The sequence below is a fragment of the Ricinus communis genome, chromosome 7 (assembly GCF_019578655.1).
Source record: "Ricinus communis isolate WT05 ecotype wild-type chromosome 7, ASM1957865v1, whole genome shotgun sequence".
Classification (NCBI taxonomy): domain Eukaryota; kingdom Viridiplantae; phylum Streptophyta; class Magnoliopsida; order Malpighiales; family Euphorbiaceae; genus Ricinus; species Ricinus communis.
This window is the reverse complement of record NC_063262.1, coordinates 3,376,634-3,401,073: the sequence shown is the minus strand read 5'-3', so window position 1 is coordinate 3,401,073 and position 24,440 is coordinate 3,376,634. Positions and strand designations below refer to the sequence as shown.

Genomic DNA, 24,440 nt, shown 5'->3' with positions numbered 1-24,440 from the left:
TTTTCCAGTTTGATCTTTTTTTTTTTCGAGTCAAGCTTGGAGAGGACAGCAAGGCTTTTCCCGCTCGTCTCGTCTTTGGTGACAAAACTTCTCTCATCCATTTCCATCTGTGAAAAGCATTGGCATTCTAAGGTAACCTTAGCCTTCTTCTCGGTCCATTAAAAAATGAATCCCCCATTTTAGACATAGATGAATTTCTTACTGATCCTGCGGTACAGAATAGGACCAAGGAATACGTTATAGAATAAAGAAAGAGTGAGAAGGTCTAGCTCCAGTCAGTCCAAATATTTAACGGTTGCTTACGCTAATATGAGAAAAGGTTAAGGAATGATTAAAAAAGAGAACTATATGAAAAGGTAAACCCCTTCTTTCTATTCTATTTTTTTTATTGGATTATTGTTCTTTGAATGTCACTATTCCACCTTTTCTTCATGAGCATTCCAAACTGGTAATCGATGGTTGCCTTTAGCCAATTCGGGTGCGGATGAGGATTCTCAAATTGATTCTATAGATTCGAATCTGGGTGGCCTTGCGAATAATATGGATAGAGATGCCAATTCAGATGCGGCTAGAAAAGTCCGTTTGAATGATTAATAAACCCTCATTGGGATAAATAAGCAAGCAAAAAATGTGGGCATTTCTATTTCCAAAGTAGGATCCGCTGCTCAAATTAAAGTTATGAAACAAGTAGCTGGTAAGTTAAAATTGGAATTCACGCAATTCGCAGAAAAATCTCTAACTTTTTGCCCAAAGCAAAATTATAATTTTTAAATTCTTAAATAGTTAGATTCAATTTTAAGACTTAAAAAGTAAAATAATTATATTTATAAAATCATTTTCGTCTATTTTATCAATACAATGATAGGATGTCCCATTAATTTTAAGTATTAAGAAAAATCACCTTAAATCTTTTCAATTCAAATTTTCCACTTAACTTTTTAATGGTAAAAATTATAAAATAATAATCTCTTTTTTACTTTAATAAAATAAATTAATGAGGAGTTAGTATTAAGAATATAATTATTTTATTTTAGAAATTTAAACGTGTAATTAAATTATTTGAAGTTTAGGAATTTAGTTGGACTTTGATGAAGAATTCAATTGCTTATTTATATGTTTTTGTCTTTTTTTTTATATAAAAAAATTCATATTATTATTGTCATTTTATTATTATACAAAATACATTTGAAGTTCAATCAGGAATGGGCCAATAGTAGTAGTACTACCATTAAAAATAGGAAACCCAAATCTCGGGATTTTTTTATTTTACTCTCGTTTCAATGGACGAAAGCATGGCTGCTGCATATTACCCTCCACCACCACCGCCACCGCCCGGCCACTACCCCACCATCTATTACCAACCTCCACCACCACCTCCTCCTCCTGTTGTAGCCCCCCCATCACAACCACCTCCACCGCCGCCATATGTACCACAGCAGCCGCTGCCTCCTTTTGCCACATACGCTCCTCCTTATGTACCTTACGCAGGTCACGATCTCGTCCGAACACTATTCGTTGCAGGTCTACCAGAAGATGTGATGCCTCGCGAAATATACAATCTATTTCGCGAATTCCCTGGTTATGAATCTTCTCATCTTCGTACCCCTACCCAGACTTCTCAGGTACTCTTTATGCTTATGCTTCTTTTTTCTTTTTCTTTTTCAATTTCAGAAATTTAAAAATTTATGCTCTAATTATTGCTATATTTCATTATCCCTCTCTACTCTGAAAGAAACAAGTAGAGCTAAATGCTATAAATTGTGTAATATTATGACATGATGTTGCGGTGTTGGCAGCCATTTGCTTTTGCTACATTTGCGGATCAGCCTTCTGCAGTTGCAGCTATGCATGCCCTCAATGTAAGAACCCTTTTTGTTCCTGTCATATACGAAATGAAGCTTCTATCTGCCATAAATAGTTCAAATAGTGAATTGAGAATGGAGATTCTAATATTGTGAACGTGGAATTGAGAATTGAACTGAATAGTAAGGTTTCATATAGATTCTCAAAATGAATTAAGTATATTGTACATCTATGTATTATGAAAACAAAAATTAAAACATGAGAAATTTGGAAAATTATGGAGGATTTGGTGGCCAGTCAGAAATAACTTGCCTATAGAATAAGAAAGGTTGGTCGAAGACTTCACCGCGGTCAATTCTTCCAAAATATGAATGCTTATCAAATAAAACACTGAAAGGCATATCTCACACTAGTTTGATTTTCACGTCCATATCAGGATATGCAAAACGTTGCAAACCTATTAATTATGGGGAATATTGGAACGGCTTAGGAACATTAGAAGAGTAGAAAATAGCAATGCATGCAATAGTACGACTTTACAACTTGTTTGTTTCGTTTACTATTTAGAAATGTCAAATTTTTGCTCTTTTGACAATATTAGCACTTCAAATTACTTGGGGAAGGGTTTAACTGCTCTTTTCACAATGTTAAAGCAATTGAAATTTTGATTACATGCGTAAAGCAAATCAATAGAATAGAAATTTTGGTTTTTTAGATCTATCAAGTCCTATAGGTATGCTGAAGAACGAATTGATTGATTCGCCAATTCAGCTAGCGAATTGCTTGATTTGGCTATGATTCAGGTGCATTATGGTTCGCTCTATAGATTCTAATTGCTAGAGCAGGGAAAATTGTAGGGTTCTAACAACAGAGCCTCCACGTATTTTATAATGACGTGTATTATGCTTTGAAACAAGACATAAATTAGTGGCTATTTCTCTGCTATTAGTAAATTACATAGCAAAATGGAAACTTTTTCAAATTCTAGAAGTCTATGAGGTTTCCATGCTGTTTGTAAGTTAGAGATACTATGAAACTGCAATAGTGCAGAAAAATTTTATGTGCTTTACAAGCTGACTGCTCTATGTTTGTATCTTGGGCAGGGTATGGTTTTTGATCTTGAGAAAGGATCAACCCTGTATATAGATCTTGCGAAATCTAATTCCAGATCTAAGCGCTCGAGAACAGGTTTTTGTTGTTTTTTAGTTATCATGCTTTTTATCCTTATGGAACATGTTTTTTGGACTTACTGGAATGTCTGTTTGATCTACTGGATGGTTGTGAGGATTAGCTGATGAATGGCCTGGCTTAGATAAGAAAGCTAAAGCTTCTCCTGCAATTCCTCAGAGCAATTTTGATTCAGGTAAGCTGACTGTTCAAAATTATTAAGTTTGTTGTATGGTTGTTTCCTATGGGAATTCTCTGCTTTTGGTCTGTTTATTTTTGTGGGTCACTTTATCCGATTATATTCCTGCATTCACTTCTATTAGTTGCATGGTGATTCTGTTATCTTTTCTTGGAATACAAATCAAATTACTTAATAATGTAGAGGACACAGTTCTTCTAAAAGCTCACATTGCACGTTTTGCACGCTTGGGCACTAGCAGGTTTTGGCAGCGTTCACTTGCCTGGAATGGGTAATTCTGCTTACAACATGATTGGTTATCCACCTGCACAAAGGTCATCTGCACTACTTGAGCACATCTTAATTTCGAAGTGACTATTCTAGCTTGATTAGCACATTTGTTCACTTGAATTGAGCACTTCTAGCTGAAAGGTCAAGTGCTTAGTAAAAGCAGTTACTGCATGCCCTGTTTCCTGAAATGGGAGTACAGTATCCACCTTCTCATAACTTTCTTCTTTTGCTATATATAAGCCTTTCTAATTACTGTTTTGGCTCTTAAATTATGCAGTCATGGGACCTTTGATAGCAGAGCTAAAACTGAGACAAAAAGCATAAATTCTGTAAGTTATTGTTCATTCTTTACATTATCATGTGGGTTCTACAAGTTGCTTTTGCTCGTGAAAATTGTTTCTCATTATGGTGGATGGTGTACTGCTAGTAATTATTAGAACTATTCAACTTTTTGTGTTTGAAAAATTTTCTTCATCACTCTTGTTTCACTTCTCTGAATCGTAAAATAAATTTTTGAGGAATAAATGATATCTCTCTATTTTTAGGAAAAGATGCCGAAATTATATATACAGTGCTAGGGCATTTGCCATATTCTACTCATCATTTCCAGTTGATTAGTTAAAAACGATATGGATTTTTTGTCTCGTCTTGTTCTTGTTTTTATCTCCTCCAAGGCACATCTATACACCAACTTGGAACTATTTTCTGATATCTCAAGTTTTCTTCTATCAATGTTTTTGGATCACAATTATATTCTTAAGGGTTGAAGTTCTTGAAGTCTTTACAAATAGGTGGCAGGACTTTGACCTTTAACAGCATTTAGATATTCAATCAGAAGCCAAGAGTGAAATTTGACTTCCAGGAAGTTGTCATGATTTCTGGTCATCAGATACAATACCAACTGCCAATACAACAAATGAGATACTGAAATTAGTTTTGTGGCCACAAGAACTCATATTTCCTTGATGGCTTTGGACTTATCCTGTCCAACTTTTTTTGTCACATTCATAATAGGAATTACATTGCTAAGCCTATTTTATTTTAGCTTGCATTATTATGGAACCTTTGCATATCCTTATGGAGATGTTTGTGCCAAATAATATCTTTATATGAACATATTTCTCCAATTCTGATAAATCAATGTTCTTACCATGATAGAATAATTCATCAGCACCTCCATGTCCAACACTTTTTGTTGCTAATCTGGGGCCAAATTGCACAGAGCAAGAACTGACTCAATTATTTTCAAGGTAAATAGCCATCATGTAGTAATGTAAATATGTCAAGGCTGCAATATTCAGCTGATTCAGATTCCACCTTGCAACATTCCATCTCTCTGGCAGATTCGCTGGATTTTTGAAATTGAAGATGCAAAGCACATATGGGGCTCCAGTTGCATTTGTTGATTTTCAGGTACTTCTATACCTTTTTTTCTTTTGGCTCTAGAATTGATAGATTGTAATACTTTTGTTATCTGTTAAGTGTAATTTGTCCATCACCAGTTTCAACTCTGACCACCCCCTCATCTCTTTGGAGTTCTAAATGCATGAAAGTATCTGGCATTCCTTCCATCTTTGGTTCCATCTATTCTTAATTCCTGATTTTGTTTTGACAAAAATTGTACCATGCGTGTATAGGATACTGCATGTTCAACTGGGGCGCTAAATCATCTTCAAGGCACAGTTCTGTACTCATCAACTAGTGGTGAGGGCATGCGGTTAGAGTATCCTTTTTTATATGCCTAAATACTTTTTCTTTCTCATTTTTTTCCTCTTCCGTCAAAATTGTTCCTCGAATGTTTTGCTTAGTTAGAAATCTAGATATGCAAAGTCACGGATGGGAATGCGGAGGAAGCCAAGGTGATAATACAGAAGGGTGAATATGCTTTTGTTTATGCATGGGCATCCACTTAGATGCCACTGTATTGTATTCCTGTACCAAGTATATGTTTTAGTGCCATTGACAGTTTATAAATTCTTAATTTTCTTTATAAAATCAAGGAATAGTTTCTCATAATTTTTAATTTCTCAGTAGTCTCACTGTCTAGCTTGAAACATGAGTTGATGAGAACCAAATAACCGATGTAGTATTAGGCAAAATAGTGCAGTCCTCCATTTGATAAACTAAATCAAGGGACGCATCATTAAATTATTATAGCATCTCGTATGCCAACACAGCAAAAGGCCGCCTTGACCTTGGGTTCTAAATTTATTTGTCTATTACTTATTTAATAAAATTCTAAGAGTAGATATACTCCGTAAAAAGTCCAAAGTTGATAATTAAATGGGCAAGTATTATTCTTAGGACATTGTGGTGGCTGTTAATTCAGATGAGAATGATGACTGTTAATTCAAAGTTATGGCTAGACGTGATGATTGGCATGGGTATCCACTCGGCCTGCTCAAGTCCATTTGAAAACTTTCAGGTTTGGACACTTTTTCTATGTTAAACCGATCCAAATCAGAACCTGCAAAAACTTGTTTATCAAGTTTTTTTTTTCTTGGGCATGCTTGATAATGTCTTTTTTTTTTAGGTTCGCCCAATAAATTCGGCCCAGCACGAAAATTATAAGAAAAAAATATTATGTACTTCTTATGACAAACTAAACTTGATCAAAAGCTTAGGTCCGAAGACCCTCTGGAAAACAAAAGGAAAGAAAGGAAGAATGATTTTACGTATGGACAATTCCTCAATATCTTGTTCAAGATTGAAGTTTTATTTCCTTTTAACAATTAAAGAACCCAGCGAATTAAAAGGCTTAAAGACCCGATCATAGCACAAAAGATGTTTTAAGTACATAGAAAGGATTGCCACATCCAAAATAATTTATAATTAATAGAGTTTAAAAATAAGGAGATAAATCTCGATGAATTCAATTTACCCAGTTGAAGACCTAGTATTAAATCGGCTCTAAGGTCTATAAATACTGGACAAATATAAATTGGTCCTAGACTGCAGCTCCAATCCTTCTCTGGCATCTAAACACTTAAGCACCGCCTGCCTTCAAACCACAACACTCAAAAGCACAAGGAATAAACCATTGAAGTGCAACCACCACAAGCTATCGACGCAACATAGATAGCCTGACTACCTCAAAGCTTCCAGCTATGGTGAAATGGAGCATTAATAACAGCTCTTTTTCCCTTACCCTTATCCACCATATGGCGAACTCCCACAAACTACCGATTCAAGAGGGGAACGATGTTGCACCTCCAGGCCTAGCAAAGGCCGAACAAGAGAATCCTTATAACGAAATAAACACAAAGTTCCAGCAATTTATGCTAATATAAAAATTAAAGACGATAATAATTATTTTCACAAAGAGAAGGCCAATAAGGTCAATGAGGAGGCTGTCAGTGCATGAGCCACAGAAACCATCCAAAGCACAGCCTTAGAGAGAGAGAGAGATTCGTAGAAAAAAACGATAGGCAAGTAGATTAACTTAATTGGGGCGAATAGATCAAAGTTATGTCATTGCAATATGGAGAATAAAGAACAAATTATTAAGATAATAGAGGAGTATTAAAGTGTTAAAATACATTGAAGCCTCAAAAAGTCCTTTAACCGATCCAAGAGTCGGCGTAGTTTGCTATCACAGAATAACAATTGGACGAGCCACTGGTTGCTATGTTTAGATGAATCTCTGACAGCCAAACAATGAACTATTAAAAATTTTGTCTATGTCTTACTCTAATGCTCTTCTTGAGACTAAAGGCTTTTCCTTGGAGTTCGTCTTGCTTCCTAAGTCAAGGGTCAGAGAGTTAACTCTTTTTAAGGTCCTATCCTCTCATATATACAACTATTCTTAATTACCATTGTTATATTAAATCAAATAGTTTAAAAAATAAATCATATAAAATAATTATACAAATCAAAGTACATATCACTCCTTTAATGGCCCGGATGGAATACTGTGATTGCATGCAGAAATAACACTTGGTTACTTTTACATTCCTGAGGCATATATATATAGAAAACAGATACTTGGGGCAGAATAAAGACATGAAATGGGGGAGAAGCAATAGACAGAGACAATGGTATCTTGTCTTGTCCCCACTTAGGTACCATTCCATTTGTTGTGAAAGGAAGACCGTTAAGTCGCAAAGTAACCATACATACAATTATTTGCTACCCAGATTGCAAGGGAAATGATTTCTTTTCTTGTTATAGTTTTGACTTCGATGAATATGTAAAACGTTCTTTTATTCTTTTATTATAAAAATTCAATAAATTATTTGGCGATAATATCTAAGGATTTGCAATTTAAAAATAATTTATATATAGAATTATATGGCATTAAAAGAATAGGTGAGGAAATAATATTGATCGTGTGTTTGGCTTTCGTCTCGGACTTATTTATAGGAAGGAAATGAAATAGCATATTCCACGACTCCTTTTTTGCAATTCTTAAAGTTCTTTACAACCACTGCATGATGTGAAATGAGTTTACAATTTGGATCATGGTTGTTGGTCTGTTTGATGAGCTGCATTCATATAACCTATAGTTTTCTTATTATATATATTTCTCTTTTTAATGACCAAAAAGAAAAAAATAATATTAATATAAGGAGATGTAAGCCATGACCTAAACCTATGTGTAAGAATTGGGTAGACCAATAATTAACACTCCAAATTTTTTTTAAAAGAAGTAATAAACAAAATGTGTAGAAACTTTTTTTTTTTTTCTTAAGAACTAAATTGGGAAGGAGAAAAAAATGAAAAATGAGAACTAAATAAAGATTCACTGGAAACATCTTTTTTTCTTCTCATTTTTCAGAAGAAAAATAAAAAGAGATATGATTTGATTAACTGGGAGTTAAATGAATGAAAGTATTAGAATCTAACTAATAGGATTAATTTTAAGTGCAACAAAAATAAAAATAAAAATAACTAGAACTGACCACTTAATTGGTTGAATTTTTACTCTTATAAATTACTTAGGATGCTAATCTCTAATATCACCTAAATAAATAAATAAAAATCTAAAAATCAAAATAAAAGTCAAAAACTACTTTTTTTTTTTTTTCTATAAAGATAAAACTCGATATGAGCAGCAGAAAAATAATTGTCCTTATTTGAAGAGCAGGAATTTACAAAATGATTAATTGTTAACAAAAAGGAAAAAGAAAAACTAAAATAAGGAACGGATGAAAGGGAAAATGAAATAGTAGGGAGTTTACTAGAATTTCAATTGTATGACTTTTGCCTTCTTCTTCTGTGATATTGATAGCCCTAACTCTCTTACTCTCCATTCCAAAATAGTCAATCTTTCTTGGATAATAACCTCTTAACACATTTGATTCAATGGGTTTCTTTTTCTTTTTCTTTTTTAATTTGAGTATTGTAGCCTAGCAATCTTCACCTAAATCTTGACTTTTCCAAATCAATAATTAGACGGCCGGCATAAGCAGACATCTTATTCAAGTAAATAATTAATTTTCCAAGGATATGTTTTTAATAGCGTTGATATCAATAACTCTCTCTAACAAATACTCTTGACTTCTTATGGGACACACCAACACCTTACCTCATTACTTACTACTATAAATAACTATTAAATCACACCCAAAAAAAACAAAAGAACTATTTAATTATTTATTAACTTAATATATAAATTAGGATATATACCTTAATTAAGCACGGATTTATCCAAGTGTATATCACACTTGATCATGAGCAATGCATTGTGACAAGAAAACTCTAATGTGATTGGGTGATCATAAGAGTCTCCGACTCCTCAGCTTTTCTCACGTCATAGCATTTGCATGCCCAAATTCTGGGATTTGCTTTTGCCTCCAAAGTTTCAGATTGCTGGCTTTTAATTTGGGAGGCTATATAATATCCACACAGACAGTTACTAATTTATAATTTATACTAATCCCACCACCAGAAAAATACACTTAACATTCCCTCCCAAGATAATCAAATGGTATGTTGGAATTCATGTCACTAAATTGGAAAGCTTGTGGTGGCAGTGAGCGCTGGCGTCAGATTTCTCCTCTATGATATTTACACAGTTAAATTTTAAAGTAGATGATCAAATCTATAACTTAGAGAAGATTTTATATGTTTATTTTTATTGACTAAGTAAGGAGGGAGTGGCCCCTCCTTGCCTTGTAATCTATTATTTCTTAAAAGCACCTCATTTAAAAAGAGTTTTTCTATAGAGCCTTACTCCTTAAAATATTGTCGAAATTCACATCACATCAATAAATTTAATTAATAATTTTATGAGAAACTAAAATCAAAATCTATATTAAGACTTTATGAGACTAAATTAGTCAACAATCTCACTTATGTATTGAAAAGCAAATAATTACTTTAAATTTACACATATTAACTAAAACAAATTTTAAAGTTAAATATTCATAACTAAATAAGTAGAAGCTTATGAGATTAAGAAAAAACCCCTTCTTACCACAAACTTTAAATAATATGGCCGTGATTTGTCATTACGTGCGACTATCTCCACTATAGAAAGAAAAGAAAAGAGAAAAAAAATTAGACTTTTTACATATGCATTGTTAAAGACAACGATTATATCCATACGATTTTGCACTTCTCGACAAATATAATTTATTTTGTTTCGTTATTCTAAATGGTTATTCTATTTTAAGTAATGAAGAACTTATTATTCTTAATTCTTGGGTTCAAGAATTCCTATATAATTTGAGCGACACAATAAAAGCTCTTGCTCTTAATATTTTAGACCAAAAGATCGAAAAATAAAATATTTTATAAGTTTGGCTTCTTTTAGCCAATAAGTGTAGACTCCCTTCCTTTTTTTCTTTATTTTGTTCATTTTTTTCTATAATTTTTATATTTGAACTTATTTTTTCATTTTCACTTGAATTAGGTACATATTATTTGTTCATGATCACTTATTAAATAGTAAATTTATTATACTAGCTTCAAATGGTAAGAGCATTTGTTCTGAAAATGAGAAGTCTTGAGTTTGAATTTTTTTCTTTGCACTAAGTGAGTTTTTCCCTTTATGGCGAATGCGAAGAGATAACTACTATTATTGTATAGTTCATGATCTGTTGGCCTTCTGATAAATAAAAAATTAATAAATTTATTTATATATCGGGTGCATCTTGTAAGGGAAGAAATATGGAGAAAAATGATTTATTGTGACCTAAATTTAGGTTTAAAAATAAACATAAATTGTTAATCTTCGATCGTGCAAATATTGGTTGTCTGCCTCTTACAGTATTTGATCATTGACGAAAGAGAAAGCCATTTGTTACAATATGATTCGGATGCATGGGGAGCATAGGGACTTGGCAGTTTTAGATTGTGCAGAAATTAAAATATCTAATATTTTAATTGTTTTTCAAAAAAAAAATCTTTTACGACCTATCATCTTTCTTTTAAATCGGTAGTAGTCTATTTTTTATTTTATTTATATTATTTTTATTTTAAATTAATAAATATTAATTTTTTTAGATTTTTTTTTATTATAATTTTTTTTTTGATTCTTTTTATGGAGATTCAAATTATTTCTTATGAATAATATATATATAAAATTTTATAGAGTTGAAATGTTGATAATAATAACTTTTTATTAACATTTTTGCAATCGGACTCATTTAAAGATCAAACAGTAAATTTATGATTTAAAATAGTCACTAAAATAAAATATATATATCGCTGAATTTTAAATTAAAAGAACTTTGCTAGGGTAATTGAAGAATATAAATATAAATATATACTATTAAAATAAAATACAAATTTCTTATACTTCTTGACTGTAATATTTCTTTATTTTTATAATTAATATAAATTGTACTTATTTTTCAATAAATGAAACATAGATGATTTATAAAAGAAAAAAAGAAAGAGCTTATGTTGATATACTGTAATAGACCTCTGACACCAACTCCTTAATTAGCATAATATATTATATATATATATATATATATATATATAAAGCTTTTTGAATATTTTATAATAGTGGGTTCATTATAAGCCCCGGGGCCAACCAATATGCCTCTCGCCAATGGTTGCAAAATAACATTTCATGCTTGTTTTTAATGGTGTGTAATGATGGGCGTAATCCTCAATTAACAACATTTCCCCTTCTCTTTTCAACTTTTCTTCAAAAGAAATTTTTTTTTGTTTATAGTACTAAACCCTTTTATACTTGCCAAAATTTGCATCCCAAATCCCTAAAAGAATCTCAATTACAAACAAATAACCTAAAAAAGTAATACACATGTGGATGTGGGTTAGAGAATGGTGAAAAATGAATACAATTAATTGCCTAAAATTATATAAAATTTGAACAACATATAATCATTTGGGTATGCCATCTTAAGATTGATTGCAATTAAAATAATATAAAAACACAATTCCTAAGTTAATCAATTTTTATACATAGTGGTCCCATTAATATTTTTTTCTTCTTTTGTTGGTTTTTGATAAATGGTGATATATATAGGGTTCATAAACATTTGGCACCATTTGCATTTGCATTTGCCAACTAGCTTACAGCTAAAGGTCACTATGAAAGCATGACCTTCAATCTAGTTAACATAAAAGAATTGGGAAAAGGGGCCTTTAAACATACCCAAAATTTTAATAAAGGGAAAGCTTTTGATACCCCTTTTTTTTTTTTTTTTTTTTATTGTATTATTATTGTCTGTATATTCTTCTCATTTTCCATGGGAAACTACACGTTAAAGCCAAAGGGAAGGTGTCTCTGTAACTTACAGTTTAATAAGGTCACTATGTTCAGACAAAAGCTGAACTTGGAAATTTCAGTCTCTGTATTTGTTACATAATATTGTAACAATTTTCCAGGCATGGCCTCCTCTATATCTCTACTTCTCTCTTAACAATTATTTACTACATAGAGAAAAATTATAGATTAATTATCTTGATAATTTATTTGAAGTATTGTGCTTATAAAGAAGACATGCATAATTGTTTTTTTCTTTTTTTATGTATGTCACTAATAATCTTAGACAATTTGAGAAATTAAAAAATTAAAAAATAGATTTAAAGAAAACAATCTATAAAAATCTTTAAAAATTAAATATTTATTAAATCAGAAAAATTGTAAACATGTTTTTTTTAACAAGCAACAACAATTCTAAATACATTTATCTTTTCTTTCTTCGACCAATGACCACTTTGTTAAAAAAAAGAAATTATACATTTGTATCAACTTCACTAAAAACTTAGTATATTATAATCTAAATAATTAATTCTTAAAGTGAAAATCAATACCCAAACATACTAAAATGGGAATTAATTAATTGGGGACATACTACTTTTTTTTCTCTATTTTTTTTTTTTTTAACTGAAGGCATGACCCTTCTTCAGCTAGTAAATGGGGCCACCACAAAAATATTAAATGCCAAGAATGTCCTCGTTCTTTTTATAGTACTCCAAGCACAAAAAAACGTTTCCACATAACTCGTTATTGCGTGGAGGTAAAGTCAATTCCTAACGGTATCTATCCACCGACCACCGACCTACCCCTTTCTCTTTTTTAATTTCTTTAATTTAAAAATTGTAAGAGTATGGATTAATGTAGAGACAAAAATAAGAAGCATTTATTTGTTTATTATTATTGTTATTTTTTTCATATAAAATAAAGTTTTCTTATTAATTATATTTATATATTATTTTTTAATATTAAAAAGAAAAGCAGCGATTTGCTGTATGAATTTATACCTAGCTAGTTAGGAAAAATAATAGTCTTCTAATCTCAACGACAGGATGATAATAATAATAATAATAATAATAATAATAATAATAATAATAATAATAATAATAATAATATGGATATAATCGCACCTAAATATAAAAAATAATCGAGTGTTCTAATATGACTGAAAGGTATAAATAAATAAAATTATATACAAAAATGTATTACATATTTTTAAAAATTATACAATAATCACCTAAAAATATATTTATTTGAAAAGTAGTTTTTAGGACGCAAAGTAATTGTATAAAATTAATTTTAATTTTAATTTTATGATTTAAATAAAATAACAAAAGGTAAGAGTATTTTTAAGTTATATTATACAAAAATATATTTATTAAAAATACTTTTTTCTTTTCTAATGGAAATAAATACAGGACTCAATCGACGGCAACCATTGCCATAAGTTTGGATGCAAACAAAATGGAGATTTATTAGGAAGGGGAACATCCAAGAAAGCTAATTAAGAAGAGAATAGGGAATATCACTCACATGCTTAACAAATTTCTTCATTTGTAATTCAATAAAAATACAATAAAAAATAAATTGAAGCATTTAATATAAATTTTATTAATTTCTTATTTATCCATAACTCATAAAGAGAAGAATTCTAAAAATTCACATAGAAAGTGGATTTTTGTAAAACGCATTATTTTAATGGTAATAAATCGTTTCAAATTTTAATTTATTGCATAAATATTCTCAAAATCCATGGTTAAATGTATATACAAAATAAGAGTGTACCAACAAATTCATAAAATTAAAAATAAATAAATATTACAATCCATTACATTTAATAAAATTTAAAATTTAAAGACGAATAAACGGATTTTTCTTTATTGAATAAGGTAATTTAAATTTCAAAAAGCAGTATGTTGCCAACAATATTAACTCGAATTGGAATTATGAGATCAAATTTGTAGTACAGTAATAAATTTAGGTTTCCGTAATATTTTAGTCATTTTTTAAAGTTATTAGATTATCTAAATTAATAACAAAAAGTTAAATATCAAACTATATATATATATATATATTATAAATACAATCTCAATTAATTGAAAACACATTATCTAACTTGGGATTTAGACTCTTAGAATGTTCAATGCATATAATTGATTTTCCTATCTTGCACTAATGTTGTTCGATTCATTTTAATATTTATATACTTTTATATATTTATATAATATTTGATCAAAATTTATAAATTTATTTATAAATTCAAATTTATGTGTTTTAAATAAAATAAATAAATATTAAATTTAAATAGAATTAATTATAGTTAAATTTTTTTAATAAAATAGGTGAAATATTCAAATCAATTATGTATTGATAAGTTAGTATATTCTATAATACTAAAATATCTATTTCAACTTTATTATTTAATTTAATATAATTTTTTTATATTTTTTTCAAATAAAATAAAAAATTTAAATAATTTTCAACTAATATAATATTAATTATTTAATTAGTAAATAAATAATAATCAACTAGCTTTTTTAGAAAAAAATTAGTATAACAAATATTATGATATAAATAATCGAAGATGTAAAGGACTTGCTAAAATAACCAGAATTACGATAGTTCAGCATATGGACGAATAAAGCTGAAACAAATATGAGAAATTGAACTGTATCTATCAGTTCAGTTTGTTTAAACTTTTTATAAACAGTCAAAATAACTTCAATTGATTTGGATTTGAGTAAAATAAAAAATTCGGTTAAACTGAAAAATAGAATATATCTGAATAGTACTTCAAAAATGAGCAATTAAATGTAAGAAATTAACTTCTGACTAATATAAAATAAAATAAATAAATATGGATTATTATGTATGTAAATTTAAAATTCGAGTTTCTTTTTCATTGATGAATTGTCTTAAAACTAGTCCCTTGACTGATTTCGGCTTGTTAGTAAATTTTTTTAATATATAACTTAATTAGTTAATTTGAAATTTAAATTTTACATATAAAAAAAAACTATTTATTTTAATATCTGAAAATAAACAATAAATGCATAATACCAAATCTAATATATTTTTATTAACACGAAAAATTTACTGCAAATTAAATCAATCCAGAAAACATGATCTCATATCACTATTAACTCATCACACGATAATATAGACCTAAGCGTAGCATGTTATGGTGTTGCATTTTATGTTGACATGTAATTGATAAAATGAAGCTTAAAGAGAAAAAGAGAAGAAGAAGAAGGAATTGAATAATTAATTGGTTTGTGCATCTCTATCTTCACTCGCAACGACAAATGCCTAAAACTTTTGAATTCCACGCCACCTCACTTGCCCACATAAAGACACCCTCCCAATGGCCACACCACCTCTAAAATGAAATCATTTTTTCCTTATAATATAATCCCATAAAATCACTATGCTTTTATTGACCTTGTATGTTAATTATTCTTTATTTTTTCTTCTATAAATCTTTTTTTTATTATAATTTAAAAGCAAAATGTATATTTGTTTAATCTTCTTATTCATTTTAATACACTGTGGTGTTTAGTTTGTGTAATCAATATTTTTTTAATATTTTATATTAAATTATCTTTTAAAATTTAAAAATTAACGGTAATAAGCTGATTTAAATTCAATCAATTATTGATTTATTAGTTATATTTTAAATTTTTTTCCAACTGAGTTGATTAATTAATTAATTTATTTAGATAATATCATCTATACTAAAAATTATTAACTATACTTATTTTAGATTGTATTATTTTTTTTATAATTTATAATAATAATATTATTTAAAACTATATTTGAAGATTAAAAAATTACTATATTTATAATTACAGCACATAAAATTTATGAGTTAGATAAATTAATTATTACAAACTATTTTTTGATTTATATTATTAAATTTATAATTAATAATAAAATAAAAATAAATTATATTATTAGTGGTTATAATAAAATAAAAATTAATAAAATCTTATTAAATAATTTAATTTGTCAATTATTAATTAGTTGATTTAATTAGTCAAAATAAATAGATAATCTAACAAATATTAATTTCATTTTATAACCTTTTAAACACTTCAATTTTTAATTTATATAACACAAATTTAAATTATATGTTTTAATGATATTTAAATATTCATGCATAATGCACATTTAAAGCGTGGTGCACCAAAAAACATCACAAAGAAAAAGAAAATGGTTGAAAATTTTAGCAAGTTATATTAAAAATTAAAAATTTAAAATATAGTTGTGCTCATTTTACACATATATGATAAGAGTTGAATAAAAGTATGGTCTGGACATGTTTGGCCCCAGTGAACCAAAGAAAAATATCATATCATAATCCCTTAGGACTATACACCTCACTCTTCCTTTTATTCATTCATTAAACTATTTTTATAAACAATATCTCTCAGCATAAACAATATCTCCAATTTGATATTGTAATTTATGATAATAGATTAAATTTTCATTTTTCAAATGCTGAAAATTATTATTTTCATGTGTATACTATAATGCAAGAAATAAGTTTTAGAAACCTACAACATTTTATAATTTGTTTATTTATTTTATTAATAAATTATAATTTTATTAATTTTAAATATAGCTTTATAATTTGTTTATTTAAATTTATTATATAGTAATTAATTTATATTTAATATAAAAAGAATATTTTTATAGTATATATACTTGTTTTAAATAAAAATTACTTCAAAAAATATACAAACGAGGAAGGCATTCCTCTCTCTCTCTCTCTCTCTCTCTCTCTCTCTCCCTCTCTTTCTCTCTCGCCCTATAAGGGAAACAACATAAACACACCCTTCACACTCGCACAGACAACAGCACAAAGCCTTTCTTTTTCATTTTTCTTTCCCTTTAAACAATTTCCACAAAGATTTGTGTCGGTGAATTTGGATTTTCTATCTTTATTTTCTTTTTCCCCTTATCAAACCCCATCTCTTAATATTAAAATAAAAAACAAAACCCAAAAATCACAATCAACGTGTAAGCTTACCTGAATGACACCCCCGTTTCTTTTCATACCCAGCTGAGCAGAGCTCTACCCATGAAAACCCATCTTCTCTAAACTAAACTCCTTCCTCCATGAAAGCTCGGTAACATCTTCGCTTAGGTTTCTTCAATTTTTTTTAGTGATACAAAAAATAAAAAAGAAGAAATTCGAGTGATTATTTGTCTCCATACATGGAAATGGAAGGCGAAACGGAGAAGGTGATAACAAGGAAACGAGGAGGAGGAGGAATAGAGAGGGAGAGGCCTTTTAAAGGGATAAGGATGAGAAAGTGGGGAAAGTGGGTGGCTGAGATAAGAGAACCGAACAAGCGGTCAAGGATTTGGTTAGGTTCTTATTCGACTCCTGTTGCGGCCGCTCGAGCCTATGACACGGCGGTTTTCTATTTGAGAGGCCCGTCTGCAAGGCTTAATTTTCCCGAGTATTTGGCAGGAGAAAGTATTAGCGGCGGCGGCGGCGGCGGTGATATGTCGGCTGCTTCGATAAGGAAGAAAGCTACTGAGGTTGGAGCTAGAGTCGATGCTCTTGAAACCGCTTTACATCATCACCACCATTACCATAACCGTGACGATGATGCTCATCAACGAAGCAGCAGCAGCAGCAGTAGTAATAATAATAACAATAATAGTAATATTAATAACAATAAATCGGGTACAAGCACAATGGATAGCTCATCAGAATTCAAGTCTTTTGTAGAGCAGGTCGACTTGAATAAGGTACCCGACCCGGAAGATTCGGATGTTGAATGGGAAAGGAATTAGAAGACTTCCTATCCTTTTCTTCTCCTTTGGTGGTGGCCGCTGGCTAACATGCGCCGGGGAGGTATGTTACAGGTTATGGATAATTGAACGATGAGGCCTCTAAGTTAATCTCAGTATTTATGTTTTCTTTTATTAGATTTTTTTTTTCTTTTTTGTTTAGTAAGGAAATTTTGGCCTTTGTAAAATTGATAAATGTATATTATTGGGTTATGACATTTATTATTAGTTTTGCTTTAATTTTCAATATTTAGAAAATGTTATCTTATAATCATATTGCCAATGGGGAAATGGATACAACAGAAATAGATGTTTATTTCTGGGTTTAAACACACAGAGAGAGAGAGAGGGAGAGGGAAGGGATGTTAACAAAAGCAAGGAGGAGGGGAACAAGGCATGGCCTACAAGCCAGCACAGTTGGTGCAAATAGCCATGCTAACCACTAAAGTTTATAACTACTAAAGTGATAAGATTTTCAAGTTAGGTATTTTCTGGTTCTCCACAGTTACTAATATTGAGGAAGTTGTGGGCACCATTTACAGACTGATTGGGGTAGTGCAGGGTGATTATGCTTATGGGTCCAACTTAAATATCTTTCCCATTAATTCAAATCCTCTCTTATTTTTTTATTATCATTATTCTTTATCAACAAAATCAATCCTTTTTTTTTTTGAATAAAATTAGCCCCTTGAAACACATCCTAAATTACCTCTCACCATCTTTTGACTCGTTCTCCACTGTTAATTTGTAGCCTGCAATCTACATCATAACCCATAAAAGACAACATGCATGCCACTTTATGAATGGTCTTTCCCATGATTAGCGGATGAATGGAATTTATTTTCTTTTAGCATTTTCATCATCCCAATAATCCTAAAAAAGCATCTTTTGGAAGGTTGAAATTTGTAGAGTACAGATTCCAGCTTCTGCTCAACTCCTTTTCCTCCTATGACATTCAAAGGTTGTCCAGCAATCTAAGTATGTTAGGTGAGATCCGGACATACCCATGAAGCACAAGGAATTAAAACCAACTTTATAATGTTTCAAGGCTTTTCCACCGTTCATTGCAGCAACCAGGATGGCGATAATGGTTCAGAAAATGGTTACCACCTTTCAGTTTCAGCTACATTCTTTTCATCTCGAATAGGCGTAAGAAAGAACAACTGGGGTAACTAGGTGACCCAAGACTGCCAAGCCTCCCAAATCATAGTCCATTGTAAATTTTGAAGCCTCCATTCTACTACAATTATGTTCTCAATAAATAACATTACAAAGCATGTCCATCTAACAATATATATATATATATATATATATATATCAGCTTCTTCTCCTTTCCCACTTTTTGCCCCTACCCTTTTGAATTTTAATGAAAGATGGAGAACAAGAGGCGGTATTTGGCAGAACGGAGGGATCAACAGGAATTATTGGTCCCTAATCACCTTGATCCTAGTAATTACTTGTAACTAATACTATATACTAGGAACAGTAAAAGCCGGGTGTATTACAACATAAGCCAAAATTTTACTTAGCCAAGCTCCTCTGACCTTCTCCTCCCCGAGCTCAACGAGCTCATGAAAACAAGTTGCCCTGCTTCTCGCATTTGGCTGCTTCCAATCCTTTTAGAATACTTGGAGATTACTCATTCCCTTCCATGTCACGTTTTATTTCAAGTGCAGCTCTTACAACATTTCCTCTTGTGATAATTCCAACCTTTAATAGTAGGAATAATGGTTCATTAGAACCACCATTGCACACGACGAGATAAAGAGTAACAAATGGAAGATATAAGACATCTCTTACCAGCTTGCCTTCAGCATCTACAACTGGAAGTCTTCGGTATTTTGTCTCGAGCAATAATCTGTTATCGTACAAACAAATTTTTCAGTTACAGTATGACCTTTTCGGTGAAGGAATACTTTAGAAGATAGCTGAACAAGCAAGGGGGGAAAAAAGATGCATGACAAAACCTTGCAGCATCCTCAAGATTAGTGGTTTCACGAACAACAACTGGGGCTGGTGTCATTAAGTCACCGACAAGCTTCCCATTGGTTTTACTGAGTAACTTTTGCACCTCATTAAAAGTCTGCACTTGCCATGTTACTTTGTATAGTATCAGATAAGTACATAAATGGATTGTGAAATATCTACCTGAGACAATTGGAAATTGAAAGTGCCAGACAACTAAAAAGATGCCCCACCCTTTGGAAAGTGGGATCTAGGTTGCATCACGGATTTCTATATAAGGATACTATAATGCAACACATATTTTCAGCATATTTCTCTCTACTTAAGTAACGTACAGGCTCAGAACCTTCTGTTATCACTACAACACACAAATTATCTGTAAAAATTTCCAATAAAACAACACAGCAATTTTCAAGTAGATTTTACAAGTGTAGAGTGATTGTCAGAAAGGAACTTTTGGTGTCTACTCAATCAAGAGATTATAACACATTTGACAAGTTGGGAGCTCTTAATTAAGAAACTAGTTGCCAGAAAATTACGAGACAGTTCCAAGGAGGCATGGTATTAAGTGCAGGTTAAAGCTATTGGAAGATTAGACTAAGTGCAGCAAAGCTTTCTAAGATAAAAAATGATGAGCAACAAAATCTGTCCTGTGCAAGGTGAAGAGTGATTTTATTCAACTTAAATTGAATCAGAAGGACAAAAAGGATAATCCAAATACTAAAAGAATTGAGAAAGATAAACAAAATGTCCTCATGGTCAGAGATACATCAGCAAATGATATTGAACAGCAGCCCAGAAGCATACAGCTAACTAACTCACATTCTCACAATAAACTGGATAACTTTTGACAGTGATTCTTATGCCAGCTGAGACTTGCTCTAAGAAGAGAAGAAGAATGTAGAGAATAGAATAATCCGAGAACATTTCTGGTTGGTTGCAGAGAAAGCAAGTTTTCACGTTATTTATGGATCAAATGTAAAAAGACATTAACTACCACACAGATAAAAGCACCTTTGTTCAAGTGTATTTTGTATGGAAAATTGTTTAAAAGACAGTTTTTTACATACTTTCCAAGTGCTGTCAACCTCGGGAAACATGCTGTTATCAGTTCTTCCACCACCTAGTCAGAATATAGAATTCATGTACGTAAGAAATGTTGCACGAATGACAATATATTTAATTTCAACGCATACTAAAAACCAGTGATTTCCATTTCATTAGTGTTAGAAAACCCTAGAAAATGTGAAGAAAAATCCATTGCAAACTAAAGAAACTCAAGTAATCACAGTGTTAACAAGTAGTATACCATTTCCACAGAGAGACAAACTATCCAATTTTTCACTTGGGAGTGCTGAATAGTTTATCACCCATAGCCATGCAATGAAGCATAAATAATATAGAAAGTTTCAACATGCCAAGAATGTTCAGTTTTACATAGAGAAGTTATTTCGATAGGAAAAAAAATCCATGGATACATGTACTGTACAGCACTAAGTAAACAGAAATTCCGAAAGCAAAATTTTTGTTCCTAAGATGATCTTGTGTGATTCTTATTTTTTAACAAGTAATGCAAAAAAATTGTAGGCGGCAGGAAGAAAATAGTAAATGCTTTCTCTGACAACTGGACATGTAACTCAGTTAAATCAGAATTTCTTATGTACTAACTGTCTCATCTCTATCACTTCATCCATAGTTATGTTTAGTCAAAGAAACTGCAACAACCAAGGAAAAGGACTGTAATTTTTCTTAAAGAACATGATTAAAAAGGTCATAAGTTTAGTGTTTCTCATTACCTGATATAGAGTCCAATGCTAACAAGTCATAATCTGACACAAGACCAACCTACAATAACAAAATCCTCTGTATCATGTTCATGATTTAGAAGATGTTGATCAGCTCACACACACAAAAAAAAAAGAAAAGGGAATAAAAAGGAAAATAATACATTGAAGTTAGAGTTCTCGTAAGGGATGGTTGTTAGAACCACTCTAACAGAAGGTTTGTAATAGTTGATGGACTAACATCAGCACATTAGAGCAACAGCTTAGAGATGCTGTTAAGTAGACACGCATATCTATTTTGATATATCCTACACTATTAGGCATCCCTAACATGAATTTGGGCTTAACTTGACCATTATTTATGGAAGGACTAGAAATCTATCTTCTTTTGACTGAAAGAGAATGAACTCTCATTTGATCTTGATTATAAAACAGATTACAGACAATCCTCACAAAACAGCCTATGCAATTTATCTTGATATCAGGCAATCCTCAACTAATCAGGGGATGCCAAGGAATGAAATGCTAGAGCTATGCCCCGCAAGTACCATTAGATGTGGACCCATTCAGATGACAACAGCATGTGAAATCAAGGAATGATTCGCATTTCTCATTTATTTGAAAACAACACCAAAAGCAACAAGAAAGAGAAAATAAATTAGCATAATAAGCAAACTCCAAGGACAACTTACCAGTTTCCAATCATCATCAATCACAGGAAAACCAGTAATTCTGTGCTCAACAAGAGTTTGCAAGGCTGTTGGAGAGTTGATGGCACATCAGATGGTGTTGCATACAGTACACTCGAGGGCATAAATAAATGTGAGAGATATATACCTTCATCAACTGTTGTCGTAGGTTTTACCACACATAGATCCTCTTTCCTGGTCATAAAATCACCCACTGTATACACTCCACTTTTTGGCTACATAATAATGGAAAAAAAAAAAAAAAAAAAAGAAGTAAAGGTGAAGAGCAAGACACTTCAATCATGTTGTGCTTTTGATTAGCTAATTATCTTTAAAAGCCCAAACATGTGTACTAAGGGCAAGCAACACCATTTCACTTATCGCAGGAATCTAATACAACTTAAAATGCCAATTTTGCAGCTGATAAGCTGCCAACATCAACATAGCATACAAGGAATTACAAAAGCACATAAAATAATTTCCATTTGCCTTTTGCACTCGGGAAAAAGAAAAACTAAAAATTAGAAAAGAATGATCGTTAGACCTCAATTAGTAAAGACGCATACATTAATAGCATGATTTATGTATAAAATCAAGTGCTTGAAAAGAAAACAATAAAATCTACTCCAAATGAAATCTATTAATGTTAAATATCCTATAGCAACTAAACATATCCGATTATCAAAAACAAAAGGAATGAAGTAATTAGTTACTCGGTTAATAAAGTTGAAATAACAACTCGGAATTACTGAACAGATAAAATGAAAAGAATATCGGGATAAGGTAAGAGAGTGGTACGGAATTGGCCATCAAGGTGCCAGTGGCGGAGATAGTAGAGGAACGACGGGGCCAGGAAATGACTGATAGATGAAAGAGTCGGCGTGAAACGGTGGCAGACGAGAGAAGGCATGGAAGCTGATGAGCGAAAGAAACGACAGTAGGGGAAGCGGTGGAGCGTAGGCGCGTGAGAGGGTGGTTGAGAAGTTGGTGATGGAAAATGGAACAAGAGTCCATTGTTCGAGAGAAGAAAATTGGGGGTGAGGGAGGGAGATGCAGATAAAAGTGCAAAGAAAATCACGACCTATCTGAATCAGATTATGACAACGAGACCCCCGCCCCCCACCGGTTGCTCCATCACTCTTTTAACTGTTTTTAGTAATTGATTTAAAAGGCAATTTGCCCCTCGAATTTGTCATTGGTGGCCAATTTGCCCCTACTTTCACTTATTAGCCAATTTATTCACCAACTTGTCAGTTTTGGCTAACTTACTCAATTTTCTAGTTATGCAAGTGAATATTATTAAACATAAAAAAAATTAATATTTAACATAATTTAACACATAATTAAGAGTGTATTTGGAAGTATTGAAAAAGCACACTTATAATTTTTTATTTAATATTTAATTTGTAAGATTTTTTATAAATTGATTTTAATATTTAAAAATTAGAACAAAATAAAAATAAAATAAAAATTGAGGTTGGAAAATCATCAAACTACTCTAATTTTTTTCAAACTAACTTTTTTTTAAGTTATTTATTTCTTTGAGTTTTCTCTCCCTTTGCATTTGGAATGTTCTCTTCCTTTCTCGGAGGTCTTTCTCAATGCATGCATGTTTACTAATCATGCTCAAACGTGCTGCTCTATAATTCAAAGTCTTGCACCATATAATTATATGCTCAGTTTTAACTTTTTTTAGATATATCATATTACTCGTTTCTCTTTCTCATTTTAAAAATTTTATTTCCATTATTAATAATCTCTCACTTCCTTTAGGTATATTCTTTAATTGGATGTTCTTTTTTATTTAATTTTTCTCTCATAGTGTGCCGTAACTTTCTGAATTTGTTTTCGATAATTTTATTTAGTTTATTGCTAAGTTGACAGTTTTTTTTCTTAATCTAGCACTTCTAATTCATGTGCAAAATTTTTCCATCTCTTATTTCAAATCTTTAGCTTTTTTCAATTTCTTGTTCCTAGTTAAATTTCATATTTTATCTTTTCATAGTTGTCTTTAAATTCTGAAAACTCTCTCTCAGCGGTCAAATTTTTCTATTTAAATTCTTAAATATTTGTAATTTTCA

The 24,440-nt window shown here is 30.9% G+C and overlaps 3 protein-coding genes across 3 annotated transcripts; 2 read left to right on the top strand and 1 right to left on the bottom strand.

Annotated features, from left to right (window-relative positions):
* The first annotated feature begins 1,209 nt into the window (after nucleotides 1-1,209).
* Nucleotides 1,210-5,455, top strand: LOC8260987 (U2 small nuclear ribonucleoprotein B''). The gene is made up of 10 exons (XM_002534343.4): nucleotides 1,210-1,622; nucleotides 1,797-1,859; nucleotides 2,907-2,991; nucleotides 3,095-3,166; nucleotides 3,411-3,483; nucleotides 3,717-3,768; nucleotides 4,598-4,689; nucleotides 4,783-4,852; nucleotides 5,077-5,162; nucleotides 5,260-5,455. The coding sequence occupies exons 1-10, from the start codon at nucleotides 1,281-1,283 to the stop codon at nucleotides 5,300-5,302; spliced, it is 978 nt and encodes a 325-aa protein (XP_002534389.2). The 5' UTR covers nucleotides 1,210-1,280; the 3' UTR covers nucleotides 5,303-5,455.
* Nucleotides 5,456-16,860: 11,405 nt separating this feature from the next.
* On the top strand, nucleotides 16,861-18,149 carry LOC8262023 (ethylene-responsive transcription factor RAP2-10). Its single transcript, XM_015728459.3, has one exon. It carries the CDS (start codon nucleotides 17,337-17,339, stop codon nucleotides 17,922-17,924), a length of 588 nt encoding a protein of 195 aa, XP_015583945.1. The 5' UTR covers nucleotides 16,861-17,336; the 3' UTR covers nucleotides 17,925-18,149.
* A 960-nt stretch (nucleotides 18,150-19,109) lies between these two features.
* LOC8262024 (CBS domain-containing protein CBSX1, chloroplastic) lies at nucleotides 19,110-23,498 on the bottom strand. Its single transcript, XM_002534294.3, has 8 exons — nucleotides 23,158-23,498; nucleotides 22,508-22,595; nucleotides 22,363-22,427; nucleotides 21,683-21,731; nucleotides 20,957-21,009; nucleotides 19,889-20,004; nucleotides 19,722-19,779; nucleotides 19,110-19,631 (listed from the first exon to the last, which is right to left on the bottom strand). Exons 1-8 carry the CDS (start codon nucleotides 23,371-23,373, stop codon nucleotides 19,557-19,559), a joined length of 720 nt encoding a protein of 239 aa, XP_002534340.1. The 5' UTR covers nucleotides 23,374-23,498; the 3' UTR covers nucleotides 19,110-19,556.
* Between the last annotated feature and the right edge of the window lie 942 nt (nucleotides 23,499-24,440).